The following is an 18,729-nucleotide window of genomic DNA, read 5'->3' as shown; positions in this document are numbered from 1 at the left end:
CAAGTGTGACCCCATCCAGCACAAGTTGCAACCCAACACCCTGATCAGCCCTACGAGTACCTCCGTCTTGTCTGACTCAATTTCAATTTGTTCAACCTCATCCAGTCCATCGCGACTGACAGGCACCGGTTCAAGGTTAGGACAGCATCCTTGGCATCAGATGGAAATGAGTAGTCGAGTTGGGTGTCATCTGTGTTGCTAGGTGAAGTGGCCTTCCCATACTTCTTTGGTGGATGTGAAACCCACTATTTAAGCAATGTATTCAACGAGTAACACATTTTAAGGCGTTTATTAAAAGAATGATACATCCAAGAGGAAAGAGAACAAGGATCTGTGATTGATTTCATACAATTGAGAATGAAAAGCTGTCATATATAGGATATATACACACAGAAAGAGATAATTGTTTATATGCTCGACTAAAACTTTAAAGAAAGGAAGGAATCTGGCCCTAGAGTTGTGTCGGAGGACATGGCTTCCAACAGAGAACCCTTCTCTGGGCATTTCTGGGTCCTCCAGGACGAGTCTATGGTGAACCTTCAATGAGATTCCTAAAGAGGTTATAGGTTACAAAGCAGTATTTTGATTTACTGTATATGCTCAAGTATAAGCCGACCCGAATATAAGCCGAGGCACCTAATTTTACCTCAAAAAACTGTGAAAACGTATTGACTTGAGTATAAGCCGAGAGTGAGAAATGCAGCAGCTACTGGTAAATTTCAAAAATAAAAATAGATACCAATAAAATTACATTAATTGAGGCATCAGTAGGTTAATTTTTTAAAATATTTACATAAAACTGTAATTTAAGATAAGACTGTCCAATGCTGATTAAATCATTATTATAACCTTCTTCGATGTAAATGTGCTTATGTATCTTTCAAATTATTGGGTAAAATAATAAATGTAAGAATAACAATAATAGAGTAAAATAATACATGTAATAATAATAATATAAAAATCAGCTGATGACCCAAAATGCAGACTGTGCAAGGAAACCGATGAAACCATTGATCATATCCTCAGCTGCTGTAAGAAAATCGCACAGACAGACTACAAACAGAAGCACAACTATGTGGCCCAAATGATTCATTGGAACTTATGCCTCAAGTACCACCTCGCAGCAGTAAAGAACTGGTGGGATCACAAACCTGCAAAAGTCTTGGAAAATGAGCACGCAAAGATACTGTCCGAATCCAGACTGACAAAGTTCTGGAACACAATACACCAGACATCACAGTTGTGGAAAAGAAAAAGGTTTGGATCATTGATGTTGCCATCCCAGGTGACAGTCGCATTGACGAAAAACAACAGGAAAAACTCAGCCGCTCTCAGGACCTCAAGATTGAACTTCAAAGACTCTGGCAGAAACCAGTGCAGGTGGTCCCGGTGGTGATGGGCACATTGGGTGCTGTGCCAAAAGATCTCAGCCGGCATTTGGAAACAATAGACATTGACAAAATTACGATCTGCCAACTGCAAAAGGCCACCCTACTGGGATCTGCATGCATCATCCGAAAATACATCACACAGTCCTAGACATTTGGGAAGTGTTTGACTTGTGATTTTGTGATACGAAATCCAGCATATCTATCTTGTTTGCTGTGTCATAATAAAATAATAATGATAATAGTAATATGATAAATGTAATAATAATAATGATAAAGTACAATAATAAATGTAATAATACTGATAGAGTAATATAAAAATGTATTTTTAATGATGGAATAAAATAGTAAATGTAATAATAATAGAGTAAAATAATAAATGTAATAATAAGAATGATAGAATAAAATAATAAATGTAATAATAATAATGATAAAATAAAATAATAAATGTAATAATAATAATAAGAGTAAAATAAGGTAGGAAGGAAGGAGAGAGAGGGGGGAAGCCAGACCAGAGAGGGAAGCAACTGAGCAGATCTCCCAGCCAGGTCTGAAGCCAGGAATCAAGGAGGGAGAGATTGAGAAGGAAAGCCAGACCAGAGAGGGAAGCAAGGGAGCAGATCTCCCAGCGAGAACTGAAGGCAGGAAGGAAGGAGAGAGAGAGATAGAGCCAGACCAGACAGAGAAGCAACGGAGCAGATCTCCCAGCCAGTACAGAAGCCAGGAATCAAGGAGTGAAGGAGGGAGGGGGAGGGAGGGAGGGAGAGAGAGAGAAAAAGAGAGAGAGGAAGCCAGACCAGAAAGGGAAAGCAAGGAAGCTGATCTCCCAGCCAGAACTGAAGGCAGGAAGGAAGGAGAGAGAGAGATAGAGCCAGACCAGACAGAGAAGCAAGGGAGCAGATCTCCCAGCCAGGACTAAAGCCAGGAATCAAGTGGAGAGATTGAGAGAGAGGAAAAGCCAGACCAGACACAGAAGCAACGGAGCAGATCTCCCAGCCAGGACTGAAGCCAGGAATCAAGGTGGGAGAGATTGAGAAGGAAAGCCAGACCAGAGAGGGAAGCAAGGGAGCAGATCTCCCAGCCAGGACTGAAGCCAGGAATCAAGAGGAGAGATTGAGAGAGAGGAAAAGCCAGATCAGACAGAGAAGCAAGGGAGCAGATCTCCCAGCCAGGACTGAAGCCAGGAATCAAGGAGGGAGATATTGAGAAGGAAAGCCAGACCAGAGAGGGAAGCAAGGGAGCAGATCTCCCAGCCAGTACAGAAGCCAGGAATCAAGGAGGGAGATATTGAGAAGGAAAGCCAGACCAGAGAGGGAAGCAAGGGAGCAGATCTCCCAGCCAGGACTGAAGCCAGGAATCAAGGAGGGAGATATTGAGAAGGAAAGCCAGACCAGACAGGGAAGCAAGGGAGCAGATCTCCCAGCCAGGACTGAAGCCAGGAATCAAGGAGGGAGATATTGAGAAGGAAAGCCAGACCAGACAGGGAAGCAACAGAGCAGATCTCCCAGCCAGTACAGAAGCCAGGAATCAAGGAGTGAAGGAGGGAGGGGGAGGGAGGGAGGGAGAGAGAGAGAAAAAGAGAGAGAGGAAGCCAGACCAGAAAGGGAAAGCAAGGAAGTTGATCTCCCAGCCAGGACTGAAGGCAGGAAGGAAGGAGAGAGAGAGAGAGAGCCAGACCAGACAGAGAAGCAACAGAGCATATCTCCCAGCCAGGACTGAAGCCAAGAATCAAGGAGGGAGAGATTGAGAAGGAAAGCCAGACCAGAGAGGGAAGCAACTGAGCAGAACTCCCAGCCAGGACTGAAGCCAGGAATCAAGAGGAGAGATTGAGAGAGAGGAAAAGCCAGACCAGACACAGAAGCAACGGAGCAGATCTCCCAGCCAGGACTGAAGCCAGGAATCAAGGAGGGAGAGATTGAGAAGGAAAGCCAGACCAGAGAGGGAAGCAAGGGAGCAGATCTCCCAGCCAGAACTGAAGGCAGGAAGGAAGGAGGGAAGAAGGGAGGGGGAGGGAGTGAAAGAGCGACAGAGCTAGAGGAACTAGACCAGAGAGAGGAAGCAATGGAGCAGATCTCCCAGCAAGGACTGGGAAAGCCAGACAGCCAGGGAAGCAACAGAGCAGATCTCCCAGCCAGGACAGAAGCCAGGAATCAAGGAGAGAAGGAGGGAGGGAGGGAGGGAGGGAGGGAGAGCGAGAGGGAGGGGGAAGCCAGACCAGAAAGGCAAAGCTAGGAAGCTGATCTCCCAGCCAGGGCTGAAGCCAGGAATCAAGGGGAGAGAGAGAGAGAGAGAGAGAGAGAGAGAGGAAAGCCAGACCAGAGAAGCAAGCATATCTCCCAGCCAGGACAGAAGCCAGAAAAACTCAGTGTATATTTTTCAATTTATCAATAAACCCAGAGAATATAAAGAAAAGTTTTTCTGATTCATCAAAGTTGCTTAGTGGGGGTCCAATCTGAAGTTGACAAGTCATCACTCATCTTTTGGAAGTACTGTATATGCGTTTCCTGTAATAAGATCAAGTCATGTCCCATTTTTTCTAAGTAGTGAAAAACACATCTGCACACGAAGAGACAGACATAATGTACACCAACTGTAAGCTCACTCTTCTGTTTTAAAAAGGCGATGACTTCTCAATATTTGCATTCTTTTCTAAGATGTCACCAACATGCAAAACTGCTTCCACTCCTGCATGGATCTGAAAGGATATGTGGGTAGTGGTACAACGAAGAGGGCATCTACATTATTGAATCGATAACATCATAGGGCGGGCCCACAGGCCTTGACATAGACACATTTGATATAGAAGAGCATTTTGTCCCCACATGTGAAGTCTGTCTATGGCTTCCCTTCCTTATGAACCTTTTTATGCGCAGCAAGGCTCGTGTTATGACTGAAACTCTGTCCACACTCAGAGCATCGATATGGCTTCTCTCTAGAATGGGTCCTCTGGTGAGAAGTGAGATCCGGCCCACATCTGAAGCTCTTTCCACACTCGAAGCAGGAATACGGCTTCTCCCCAGTGTGGGTTTTCCGATGCGTAAAAAGGGCTGCGCTCTGAGTGAAGCTTTTCCCGCACTCCAAACATTTATAAGGCTTCTCCCCAGTGTGGGTTCTTTGGTGATACTGAAGGGCCAAGTCTGTTTTAAAAGCCTTCCCACATACTGTGCATGCGTAAGGTCTCTCTCCTGTGTGGATTCTCCGGTGGACGGTAAGGTGGCTTCTCTGAGTAAAGGTTTTTCCACAGTCATCACACTGGTAGGGCTTCTCCCCCGTATGAACTCTCCGGTGAACGACGAGGTGCGGTCTCTGATGGAAGGTCTTCCCACAATCAGAGCATTCGTATGGCTTTTCCCCCGTGTGAAGCCGCCGGTGTGTAATTAGGGTTCCCTTATGAGCAAAGCTGCTTCCACATTCAGGACACACATAGAGTTTCTCTCTGGTGTGAACCTTCTGGTGGGATTTGAGGCTAGAACTACTACGGAAGTTGTTTCCACATTGCGGACACGTAAAGGGTTTTTCCCCAGTGTGGATCTTCAGGTGCCCAGCCAGAGCAGAATCATAAGCAAAGCCTTTCCCACACTCCAGGCATTTGTAGGGCTTCTCTCCCGTGTGGGTCCTTTGATGTGAACGTAGACCTCCACTCTCAGTGAAGCTCTTCCCACACTCCAGGCATTTATAGGGTTTCTCCCCAGTGTGGGTTCTTAGATGTGAACGTAGATGTCTATTCTCCGTGAAGCTCTTCCCACACTCCAGGCATTTATAGGGTTTCTCCCCAGTGTGGGTTCTTAGATGTGAACGTAGATGTCTATTCTCCGTGAAGCTCTTCTCACACTCCAGGCATTTGTAGGGTTTCTCCCCAGTGTGAATTCTGTGATGTGTCTGTAGATGTCTCTTCTGAATGAAGCTCTTCCCACACTCCAGGCATTTGTAGGGCTTCTCTCCGGTATGGGTCCTTTGATGTGAACGCAGATGCCTACTGTCAGCGAAGCTCTTCCCACATTCCAGGCATTCATAGGGTTTCTCCCCAGTGTGGGTTCTTAGATGTGAACGTAGACCTCCATTGTCAGCGAAGCTCTTCCCACACTCCAGGCATTTATAGGGTTTCTCCCCAGTATGAATTCTGTGATGTCTCTGTAGATGTTCCCTCCGAGTGAAGCTCTTCCCACACTCCAGGCATTTATAGGGTTTCTCGCCAGTGTGAATTCTGTGATGTGTCTGTAGATGTTCCCTCCGAGTGAAGCTCTTCCCACACTCCAGGCATTCATAAGGTTTCTTCACAGGGTGTGTTCTTGGATATGAATGTACGCTTCCGCTTTCAGTGAAGCTCTTTCCACACTCTGGTTTCTTCCCTGTATGAATTTCCTGTATGAAATGTACAAACTGTTGTTAAAATATGAAAGGGAGAAAGAAACAAGCAAAATATCACATGGTTAAATTGGCCCAAAATCTAGCTTCCCAAATCAATTTTCTCGAACAAAGAGTTTGAAGTCTACTTTGGGTAATGACTAGAAAGAAAATGTTTACAGGAGGGATAGTTTATGGTATCCGCTGTTGCCCACGTATGCATTTTCTGATGCTATTTATGAGAAATACAGTGATACCTTGACATAAGAGTTTAATTCGTTCTGTGACTGAGCTCTTAACTAAAATCACTCTTATCTCAAAGCAGATTCTCACATTGAAGTGGTACTAATCCGTTCTGGCCCTCAGGAACGGTTCCCATCTTAAAATAATATACATACAATGTATAAATGCACAATCACACTGAACAATAAAAAAAAAGAAAGATCAACTTTAAAATGGTAGAAGCACAAAGCTGTGGCAAGGAAGCACATTCGAGGCAAAGAAAATATGTGTTGGCCAGTCCTTCCCACAACTTTGTGCTTCTGCCAGGCTAAAGTTGATCTTTCTTTTTTATTATTGGCCAGTCTAACAGCAAGGCAGAACCTGCACATTCGCGTGGGACAATAATAAAAAAAGTAAGATCAATTCTAGAATGGCAGAAGCACAAAGTTGTGGGAAGGAGGCACAAAGCTCACAGTGAAGAGGCAGAAGCATCACTTCCTTCCTACTGTACTCAGTCCAGCCTCCTCCACTCTCTTGCTCTCTCTCCCTCTTTCTCTCCATGAAGCCAAACACACCAGGAATGTTAATGTGGGATTTGTGTATTGGTAGTGTTTAAATGAAATTTGTGTCTTGCCTGTATTGCATGCTGATTGCATCATCCAGAGTGTGCTATAGTTTGTAAAGAGTTAATTGCTAAGAAGCTGTGATGACCTTGATGTGTGGCTGGAACCAGGGAGTGTCCAGACACAAGTGTGTGCGCATTGCTGATTGCATCAGTTCTGTTCAGTTCAGTTCTGAGTTGTGTCGAGTGCTGTCTGCTGAGTGATGTGCCCATTGTCTGCAAGTCTGTTTGTCTTTATTACTGCTTTCAGTAAAAACGTGTATATAGTTTTACCAAAGTCTCTGGATGTCTCTTCGTTCTGCGTTTCACTGATTCCATCCAACTGCTGCTGCGCTGCGTAAATTACTCTGACATTTGTTTATGGGCCCAGTATCCTAGACTGGCCCCGATTCCAGACTGATACTGGAGTTTGGAGTGGAGAGAAAAGTTGGAGCTGCGAGTGTGAGCAGACCACCCAAAACCACCTAACCCAAGTTCCTCTAAGCGGACGAGAGCAAAGCAGGCAGCAATCTCCCAAAGCGGACAAAAGCATGGATGCATGAGGCACAGAGGCCGCTCCCTTGAAGCCTTAAAGCCCTCTACTCTTGCACTAGCGCTCCCTCTAGCACTAGCTCTTAACTCAAAAACGCTGCTCATATGTCAAAGCATAACCAGGGCCAAGCTACAGCACTAAATTCAAAACACTCTTTTGAAGTTAGGATGCTTTTAAATCCACTTTACACATTGTTAGCTTTACAATAGTATGATTTGTTCTATTAGTGCTGGCCATGGCTTCCAGGGCTATGGTTTGTCAATCCGAGGTCTCATGCTGAGCCTTCAATACATGTCCTTACTGTAGTCTTCAGGGCTGCATACCTGCATAGCTACAGGCCAGTAGCCAATGTGGTTGCATCTGAGCACTGCATACATATTTCTTACTTTTGGGGCCTCACCCCTAATGAAGTTGTTTTTGGAGTAGTTGGAATCCCACAATTCTTTTAAGTTGGCTAATGACAGGTATGGTCTAGATCAGTGGTCCCCAAACTAAGGTCCGGGGGCCGGATGCGGCCCTCCAAGGTCATTTACCTGGCCCCCACCATCAGTTTTATAATATAATATTTTATATCAGTTTTAATAATATAATATATTGTATATACATATAATATTGATAATAATATTATAATGTTATACAATATAATGCTAATAATAATACCATATAATAATAATATTAATTATATGTTATATATTACATAGAATAATACAGTATAGTGGTATAGTTCAATATAGTACAGTAGAGTCTCACTTATCCAAGCTAATTGGGCCGGCAGAAGCTTGGATAAGCGAATATCTTGGATAATAAGGAGGGATTAAGGAAAAGCCTATTAAATATCAAACTAGGTTATGATCTTACAAATTAAGCACCAAAACATCATGTTATACAACAAATTTGACAGAAAAAGTAGTTCAATACGCAGTAATGTTATATTGTAATTACTGTATTTACGAATTTAGCACCAAAATATCACGATATATTGAAAACGTTGAATACAAAAATGGCTTGGATAATCCAGAGGCTTGGATAAGCGAGGCTTGGATAAGTGAGACTCTACTGTAATATATAATGCAAATATTGTGCTATGCTAATAGTATAATATATTGTATTTATTTATTTATTTATTTGTTTATTTGCGACATTTATATACCGCCCTTCTCACCCCGAAGGGGACTCAGGGCGGTTCACAAGTATATATACATACAATATATTATATTATACAACTATATCGCAATATTATTAGTAATATTGCATGTAATATAAATATACAATTATAATAGTGAATTATAATTATTATTTATTATTATTATTTATTATTATAATTATTATTACATTGTATTACATCATAATATTATTATTATTACATGTATATACAATGTATTATAATATGTATTATAATATGTACATACAGCTGCTGTGAGTCCCCTTCGGGGTGAGAAGGGTGGGATATAAATGTAGTAAATAAATGCAGTAAATAAATAAATAAATTTAAACTTCAGCTCGGTTAAAGTCTGAAATGACTTGAAGGCTCACAACAACAACAACAATCCTAATTAACTTGACTATCTCCTTGGCCAGAAGCAGGCCCACACTTCCCATTGAAATCCTGATAGGTTTATGTTGGTTAAAATTGTTTTCATTTTTAAATATTGTAATGTTCTTTCATTGTTGTTGTTGTTGCTGCTGTTTTGCCCTACAAATAAGACATGTGCAGTGTGCATAGGAATTTGTTTGTATTTTTTTTCAAATGATAATTTGGCCACTCAACCGTCTGAAGGATTGTGGACCGGCCCTCTGCTTTAAAAGTTTGAGGACCCCCTGGTCCAGATCCATCAAGCCATGTAGAAGCAAGCGTTTGTGGGACAAGCAAACATATATACATGCAGTGCTCAAAGGCAACCACAAGAGGGAGTATATAGATATCGAAGATTAGTTGCTGTGTATGTATGCATCGCTCAGGTGCAGCCACAAGAGGGCAGTATATAAATAGAAAGGATCCGCTGCTGGAAGACAAAGTGACAGGAAGCCAAAAAACCACAGCCTTGAAGGACACAGTTGGGGCTAAAAGTTAGGCGATGATCCCTCGAAGTTCAAGGATGATGGTCCTCCATCTTTGCTATCTTGGGGATGGATCCGTAGATGGCTGAAGAGACCTATTCTTGATCTGCATGTTCTCCCACAGTGAGGACATCGCTTTCCAGGTGGAAGGGTTGGCTTGACGGGCCTTCCTCTTGGCACGTTTCTCCCTTAAGCCCTCCGTTCGTGCCTCTTCGAACTCCGCAGCACTGCTGGCCACAGCTGACCTCCAATTAGAGCGCTCAAGGGCCAGGGCTTCCCAGTTCTCAGTGTCTATGCCACAGCTTTTAAGCCCATCTTTAAATCTCTTTTCCTGCCCACCAACATTACGTTTCCCATCCTTGAGTTCGGAGTAGAGTAGCTGCTTTGGGAGACGGTGATCGGGCATTCGGACAACATGACCAGTCCAGCGGAGTTGATGGCGTAGGAGCATCGCTTCAATGCTGGTGGTCTTTGCTTCTTTCAGCACGCTGACATTTGTCCGCCTGTCTTCCCAAGAGATTTGCAGGATTTTTCTGAGGCAACGCTGATGGAAACGCTCCAGGAGTTGGGTGTGATGTCTGTAGACCGTCCATGTTTTGCAGGCGTAGAGCAGGGTTGGGAGGACAATGGCTTTGTAAACAAGCACCTTGGTCTCTCTACGGATGTCCCAGTCATCAAACACTCTTTGCTTCATTCAGAAAAATGCTGCACTCGCAGAGCTCAGGCAGTGTTGTATTTCAGTGTCATCTGTAGACCATCCACGTTTCGCAGGCGTAGAGCAGGGTTGGGACGACAATGGCTTTGTAAACAAGCACCTTGGTATCTCTACGGATGTCCCGGTCATCAAACACTCTCTGCTTCATTCAGAAAAATGCTGCACTTGCAGAGCTCAGGCGGTGTTGTATTTCAGTGTCGTCTGTAGACATTCCACGTTTCGCAGGCATAGAGCAGGGTTGGGAGGACAATGGTTTTGTAAACAAGCACCTTGGTATCTCTATGGATGTCCTGGTCATCAAACACTCTCTGCTTCATTCAGAAAAATGCTGCACTCGCAGAGCTCAGGCGGTGTTGTATTTCAGTGTCAATGTTGACTTTTGTGGAGAGGTGGCTGTCAAGGTAGCGGAAATGGTCAACATTTTCTAATGTTACACCGTTAAGCTGGCATTGCAAAGGGTTTAGCTGGCGCCTGTTGGAAGAGCACTTTGGTTTTCTCGATGTTCAGTGAGAGGCCGAGCTTCTCGTATGCTTCTGCGAAGGTGTTTAGAGTGGCTTGTAGGGAGTTGTAGTTGAGGCATACACCTCATAAAGAAGAAAACAATATAATGAAAGTTTATCATTAGGAAGGGGTATGTGGAAGGGTGTGTTCGTGGTGGTGAAAGGACCTTGCTCTGAAGCTGAGAGACTGTGACTCCCAAGACAAGGCGTGATCTGATGGTTGGAAGCTTTATCTACTATCGTAAATCTATCTATATCGATGCAGCTATCCACCACCACTGCAACATGCTGACAGATGGAGTCGAAAGATCTGCTCTTTCCGCAGGCGATGCAGACCCTAACCCTAATCCTGGTCCCTTCCCTTCTTCTGGATCAAGGCTGGATCCGGAGCCGAAGGACTTCCCACAAAAGGCGCATCCAGTCCTGGTCCCTACCTTCTGATTTGTGGCTTGAGAAGCACCTTCGTCCTGATCCGGGAGGGTCCTGTCCTTCCTCGGCTGCCTCTCCAGGCCTCCTCCTCCTCTTCTTCCTCCTCCATCCTTCGCTCTCCGCTGAGAGGATCTCAAGGACATCCCATGCGACCCCCGAGAAGGACCCCTCTTCTGGCCATAATCTGAAGGAAAAACGAGGGAAGAATTTATTTATTTAGTTATTTCTTTACAGCATTTATATTCCTCCCTTCTCACCCCGAAGTGGATCGCAGAACATATAGACGGCAAACATTCAATACAGAACAGACAACAGATAGAGGTAATATGTCGTAATTTTCCAACTTCGGTGTCCTTGGAGGTTATGCTCGATTCCGGCCACAGGAGGTGCTGTCTCTCCATCCTCTATGTCGACGAGCACAGACTTTTTCCTCCTGTTCTGTGATCGCCGGCATTTTCTGGTACAGTAGAGTCTCACTTATCCAAGCTAAACGGGCCAGCAGAAGCTTGGATAAGCGAATATCTTGGATAATAAGGAGGGATTAAGGAAAAGCCTATTAAACATCAAATTAGGTTGTGGTTTTACAAATTAAGCACCAAAACATCATGTTATACAACAAATTTGACAGATAAAGTAGTTCAATACGCAGTAATGTTATGTTGTAATTACTGTATTTACGAATTTAGCACCAAAATATCACAAAGTATTAAAAACATTGACTACAAAAATGTGTTGGATAATCCAGAACGTTGGATAAGTGAGACTCTACTGTATATAAAGCCCACTTGCCCAGTGTCCAACAGACCTCCCAACCTCTGAGGATTCCTGCAATAGATGTGGGTGAAACATCAGGAGAGAATGCTTCTGAAATATGGTCATACAGTCCAGAAAATTCAAAGCAGCCCAATAATAATAATAATAATAAGAATAGGAAGAAGAAAAGCAAACAACTATGTTGCTCAAGCAGTGAAGGCCCAATCATGGCACTATATAAATACATGAATTATAATGACAACAACAACAACAACAGCAACAAGAAACTAAATTGCTCTGGCACTAAAAGTTTAATTATGGATGGTGGTCTTTCAGCCTTGTCCATGCCTATTGGTTTTAACTGGTTTTTCCTCCGCGGTGCAATATGTTCTTAAACATAGTACAATGTTTATTTATTTATTGTGATATCATTTCTTAATATTTTTTATTGTTTATGATTATTTGTTATATATTACATCTTGTCTTTTTGGTTCCTGTGATTTGATTCTGTTGTGAGCCGCCCAGAGTCCTTGTGGAAAGAGGGCAAGATATAAATAAAGTATTATTATTATTATTATTATTAATAATAATAATAATAATAATACATGGAAGAGACCCCTTGGGCCATTTAGTCCAACCCCTTCTGCCTTTGTGCACCAAAAGCACAAGCAAAGCACCCCTGGCAGATGGCCACCCAGCCTCAATGTTAATAATAATAATAATAATAATAATAATAATAATAATAATAAGAGTTGGAAGAGACCCCTTGGGCCATGTAGTCCAACCCCCTTCTGCCTTTGTGCACCAAAAGCACTAGCAAAGCACCCCTGGAAGATGGCCACCCAGCCTCAATGTTAATAATAATCATCATCATCATCATCAATCACAGTCCTAAACACTTGGGAAGTATTCAACTTGTGATTTTGTGATATAAAATCCAGCATATATATCTTGTTTGCTGTGTTATACTGTGTCTTTGTGTCAACAACAACAACAACAATAATTAAGAGGGTTGTAAGATACGCCTTGGGCCATTTAGTCCAACCCCCTTCTTTGTGCATCAAAACCACTAGCAAAGCACCCCTTAATAATTAATTATTAAATAATAATTAAAATACCATTATAGACAAGCAAAGCTTTGAAAGGTGCACACCAACGGAGGAGAAAGGAGCCGTTGCCACTGCGGGGGCCAGATAAATGGTTTCGATGGTGTGAAGATGTTTTAATAACGGCTGTTTATTCCTTTCTTCTTATTATTTACTTCAGATGGTAGCGCACTTAGTTTATGATATATATGACAGAGGAAAAACAAGAACAAGTTTATTCGGGCACAAAGCTTAGTGGTTACATTGATGTTTCTCACGTAGAGGTATTCTTCTTATTAACAGTTACAATTCTCGAATAAGATGAATCAACTCTCTAAAATATTCCTTCTTTCACCTAAGGTAATTTAACCTTATTCCACTGCCACTTTTATACCACAGTCACTTCTGTGATCTGCTGTCAAAGATCCTCTGTTCCTTACTAGGACACAGATTATACTAAATAAGTCACCAAACTTATTTTAAACTGACTCAAAATGACCAATTGAGTCTCCCTGATCCCCTAACCTAGGATCAGTCTTCCCTGTGCCTCATCAGAGCACAGACTGACCCTCCTTTTTTAAACTTTGCACTTCTTCAGCAAAACGGCAGTTGGCTCCGCCCACTTCACCATGGCAACCAGCCTCTGAGTGCTGAGATGCAGCAACTGTAATTCTTACCTTTTTAAAACACAAACCCACAAATAAACATAACATTTGTATACGAAAATTCATACTTCATTACAGATGGGCCTTCGTTTGGGGAACCCTGGCTTAATACATAGCATTATGTAAATCCATAAATAATAATTATATCATCATCAACAACAACCACAGAAAGATAGACCTATGTTGCTTTGGCATGGAAAGCCGAATACATGGGGTTATAGAAGACAACAATAATGACAACAGAAAGATAAAACCACCTCCCCCATGAAAGCCATGCACTGATTCCGAAGGACAGTCGAAAGCTCATGTCTCAACGCTCATGAAATATTTGCACCACGGCTACAGTGTTAAATCCAACAATAAATATAATGACAATTTCTTTTACAGATAAATAGTTATTGGGATCCTTCAGGGTTCTAGAGACGTGGCGAAGCAAAAGGAAATCCAAAGGAAAGAGACAAGGAGAGAGAGAGAATCCTGACCGGGAGAGGCCTCCTGGCCCTGTTCCTCCTGAAGGACCTCTGTGGACGAGTGGCCCCGATCCATCCTTCCTCAAGGTTCAGCTCCTTCTCCGAAAGGCAAGGGACCCTGGAAAGAAGGAAACAAGGTGTTTTTGCCCAAGATTAATGCCCTATATCTCGATCTCTTTCATGGGACCACTTGGAGTTGGAGCTGACTGGATGGAGCCCCCATTATGATCTCTGGGCCCATGATCAGTGGGGAGAAATAGTGGGGTATAAATAATAATAATAGTCAGCAAAGAATACACACAAAGGGTCAGAAAAATTCTCAAAAGCAAGCTCAATGGAGGCAACACCATCAAGGCCATAAACACCTGGGCCATACCTGTCATAAGATATTGTCAGGACCCAGGCTGCAGGGCACCAATAACCATACACAGAGGCCAGAATCTATCTAATATCTTTATTGAAGGAGTATATAAAGTTAATAAAAACAAGTGTAGAAAATAGTCCAGAGTTAGACCTTTCAGGAAAGGTCAAAATTAGTCCAAAGAAACAATGTCCAATATGAAATATTAAGGTCCAAAGTTGTAATCCAATAACCGAAACACTCACTTGCCAAGCAAGTGAGGGGAGATGACAAGGTCCTTTAGTCCATGAACTTGAGCAAGGCTAGGAAAATAACTTGATACTTGGAACACAAGGCTTGATTCAAGACAACAAGGTAACGAGGAGCAAGAACAAGATCCGTGGAATTACTTGGTAAAATCCGGGAAAACAAAGCGAGGCTGAGTCCTGGAAAACAAGGCAAGGTCCGCGAAGGTAAACAAGGCTGGAAACAGGAGCGAAGGCTTGGAATCAGGGACAAGGCTTGAAACAGGAACGAGGCTTGGAAACGGAGCGCGCTGTCCACACACAACTTACTCCAGTAGCTGACGAATTGACTCCGCAAGATGTCTTTGTGGGTAAAACACCTAAATAGGGTCTAGTTTTCCCACCAAAGAGCAGTTCTCTGGGGAACTAGAAACGAAAGCTAATCTCTGAGTCCAGATGCATGACTCCTTAAGGTTTCCCATGGAAAGCAGGCTTAATCAGCTGAATTCTTAGCAGCTATCCTAGCACTCCTACGAGAGGCCGCTTGAACCGCTCTCGGATGTTTACAAAACTCGTGGCGAGAAAACACAGGAGATTCAGGCTCAGGGCTTGTTTGACAGATTTCTGGAAGACAAATCTCTTGCAGGTGCAAGGTTCCCAAATCTGGCTGGGAAGGTTCCAATTCTGACTGAGACGGTGAAAAACCCAAGTTCTCCTCTTCATCTGGGACTACAGTGCCATGAACGGGACTACATGGCCCATGACTCATCACAGATATACTGCTGGCATCATAAACTGGACACAGATGGAACTGGACAATTTGGACAGAAAAACAAGAAAACTCATGACCATTCATCATTCACTGCACCCTCACAGTGATGTTGACCGGCTATATCTGCCTAGAAGATCAGGGGGAAGAGGACTCTTGCAAGTAAAACAAGCAGTCAAAGAAGAAGAACATGCCCTGGCAGAATATGTAAAGCAAAGTGAAGAACCTGCTTTGATTGAAGTCAAAAATCAGAAACTCCTCAAAGCACAGCAGACAAAAAATCAGTACAAGAAAACCGCACTACAAACTAGAGCTGACAGCTGGCACAACAAAACATTGCATGGAAAGTTCCTTGACAAAATTGAAGGAAAAGCTGACAAGGAGAAGACCTGGCTCTGGCTCACAAATGGGACCCTGAAGAAGGAGGCAGAAGGCCTGATCCTTGCAGCCCAGGAGCAAGACATCAGATTTTGTGATATGAAATCCAGCGTGTCTATCTTGTTTGCTGTATCATAATAAAATAATAATAATAATAGATCTGCAAAGACTGTGGCACAAGCCAGTCAAGGTGGTCCCAGTGGTGACCGGCACAATGGGTGCAGTGCAATTAAAGTTCCACCTAAAAGAAATAATAACAGGTAAAGGTTTTCATTAAGTCAGTGGTGCTCATCTCAATTTCTAAGCCCAAGAGCTGGCATTGCCCATACATACCTCCAAGGTCATGTGGCCATGGGTATGACTGCATGGAGCACTGTTACCTTCCCACCGGAACGATACCTATTGATCTACTCACATTTGCATGTTTTTGAACTGCTGGGTTGGCAAGAGCTAGGGCTAAAAACGGGAGCTCACCCCACTCCCTGGATTCGAACTGCCGACCTTTTGGTCAGCAAGTTCAGCAGCTCAGCGGTTTAACCCTCTGTGCCACTGGGGGCTCCCAATAATAATAACAATAATAATAATCCAGCATATCTATCTTGTTTGCTGTGTCATACAATATAATAATAATTTTTTGTATCCCATCTTATTTCACCAAAGGGACTCAGCATCATAGCATTGCCAAGCCCATATGTGCATCTGTTTAGATCAGGCATGGGCAAATTTTGGCCCTCTGAAGTGTGTTGGACTGCAACTCCTTTGGACTGAAATTGTGGCGTTCCTAACAGTTGGTGGGCTCTGGGTGCAGGGCCTCAAGACCTTGGCTGGCACTTAAACATAATCGCCACTGAGCAAGTGACCACCCGTCAGCTGCAAAAGGCCACCAGACACGGATCTGCATGCATTATGTGCCGATACATCACACAGTCCTAGATCCCAGTCCAACGTGGGATTCAATACAACAGCCAGCAGAATGATCTTGTCTGCTGTGGATTCATCTTGTTGTGTATATAATAATAATAATGATAATAATAATAATAATAATAATAAACAGAGGCACAACTATGTGGCCCAAATGATTCATTGGAACTTATGCCTCAAGTATCACCTCCCTGCAGTTAAGAACTGGTGGGATCACAAACCTGCAAAGGTTGTGGAAAATGAACACGCAAAGATACTGAGGGACTTCCGAATCCAGACTGACAAAGTTCTGGAACACAACACACCAGACATCACAGTTGTGGAAAAGAACAAGGTTTGGATCATTGATGTTGCCATCCCAGGTGACAGTCGCATTGAAGAAAAACAACAAGAAAAACTCAGCCGCTCTCAGGACCTCAAGATTGAACTTCAAAGACTCTGGCAGAAACCAGTGCAGGTGGTCCCAGTGGTGATGGGCACACTGGGTGCCGTGCCAAAAGATCTCAGCCGGCATTTGGAAACAATAGACATTGACAAAATTACGATCTGCCAACTGCAAAAGGCCACCTTACTGGGATCTGCACGCATCATCCGAAAATACATCACACAGTCCTAGACACTTGGGAAGTGTTCGACTTGTGATTTTGTGATACGAAACCCAGCATATCTATCTTGTGTGCTGTGTCATACAACGTCGTTGTGTCAATAATAATAAGAAACGTTGGCACCTTTATTGAAAACATGATGGAGCACTGGAAAACTGAACTGTTTGTTGGAAATGAAAGCTATGGACTTGTCAACATCAGGAGAAGAATTTTCCAGAGAAACTCATTGTCCCCTCTGCTTTTCATTATTGCCATGATCCCTCTGTCAACAATCTTACAAAAAACAAATCTCAGCTATCAAACATCTAAGAAATCTCACAAAATTTCGCATCTGATGTACATGGATGACCTGAAGCTGTATGGGAAAACGGAAACTGAAACCCAGTCTCTGACCAACACTGTCCGAATTTTTAGCACTGATATCAACATGGAGTTTGGTTTGGACAAATGTTCGACAGTGGCATTGAAGAAGGGGAAAATCATTGAAAGTGAGGGCATAAATATGCCCAATGGCCAAACAATAATGCCTATAAATATCTGGGCATTCTACAGCTGGACAACATCAAGCATGAACATGTTGTTTGCTGTGTCATACTAAGACGTTGTGTCAATAATAATAATAGAGGCTGTGCTAAGGAAGAGGAAGCAAGCTAGGAGCAAACTAGGGCTCAATGGAGCCCTGGGTTCAAATGACAGGAGAGGGGATGCCAATGAACATGAGGAAAAGCTTAAGAGCTGTTCAGCAGTGGAACTCTCTGCCTCGGGTCCTTCCTTGGAAACTTTTAAACAGAGGCTGGATGGTAAGGAATATTTTGTGCTTTTCCTGCATGGAAGAAGGGGGTTGGACTGGATGGCCCCAGCTCTGTGCTCTCTGGTTCTCCTCCCACTCTCTTTGCAAAGGGCCCAAGTCTCTTGCAATTATTATTATTATTATTACTATTATTATTATTATTATTATTCTATGATTATTATGATGTGTCTGTATAGGCCCCTCTTTTCTGCTGCATGCAGGCTGGGCCATTGGGGTTGCATTGCAAAGGAAGGAATTAAGGAAGGAGCAACTCACCACCTCGTGGTATCTTCGCAGGAAAGAAAGAAAGAAGGAAGGAAGAAGGAAGAGAAGAAAAATAAAGTTGTGCTTCTGCTCCAAAGAGGCCCGGGCGAGATTGAGAGCAGCCCACACTTCCGGTTCCTGTTCGACACTCCCTGCCTGCAGCTGAATGCAGTCCATGAATGCATGAATGAGTGGGAAATGCCTGCAGGGAGTGAGCCTTGCAAATAAGAGATTGCAGCTCCATTTGCAAGTGAATTGAAGCCTCCACTTAAAGGTGTCAGGCAGCAAGAGTAAAACCCTGCCCAGGCAGACATATCACTTCCAACTTGAAACTTGGAGGATATTGTTACCAGGTGAGAGTATAGCGGAATCAGTAGCGTCCAGTTAACACCATGTGCAAAAGACTCAGACCAGGCAGAGGAATTTAAATGAACAAAGGAAACTTTACTCTTGCTTGTTGAGTTGAAATCAAATAAACAGTTCTGCAATCGTATAATGTCCATGTAGTTGCATAAGATCAATAACTAATCAATCAGCATACAATATATACAGCATAGCATATTCAAAATTACTACTTGACCGTAGCCAGAGAGAGCATGTCTTTTTCTGTGCTCTCTCTTGAAGCCCAGATTTC

At 43.1% G+C, this 18,729-nt stretch overlaps 1 protein-coding gene across 1 annotated transcript in view; it reads right to left on the bottom strand.

The window, feature by feature from the left end:
• Positions 1–18,217, bottom strand: part of LOC100551906 (zinc finger protein 850) — a 33,902-nt gene extending 15,685 nt beyond the window's left edge. The window contains exons 1-5 of the mRNA XM_062969267.1: positions 18,108–18,217; positions 13,796–13,901; positions 10,816–10,994; positions 4,231–5,750; positions 2,438–2,475 (exon numbers count right to left, since the gene is read on the bottom strand). Coding sequence (XP_062825337.1) covers positions 2,438–2,475; positions 4,231–5,750; positions 10,816–10,994; positions 13,796–13,859 — 1,801 coding nt within the window. The 5' untranslated portion in view covers positions 13,860–13,901; positions 18,108–18,217. The remainder of the gene's footprint in view (positions 1–2,437; positions 2,476–4,230; positions 5,751–10,815; positions 10,995–13,795; positions 13,902–18,107) is intronic.
• Positions 18,218–18,729: the final 512 nt, after the last annotated feature.

Source organism: Anolis carolinensis, chromosome 2 (genome assembly GCF_035594765.1).
Source record: "Anolis carolinensis isolate JA03-04 chromosome 2, rAnoCar3.1.pri, whole genome shotgun sequence".
NCBI lineage: Eukaryota > Metazoa > Chordata > Lepidosauria > Squamata > Dactyloidae > Anolis > Anolis carolinensis.
This window is presented reverse-complemented; position numbering and strand designations above follow the sequence as displayed.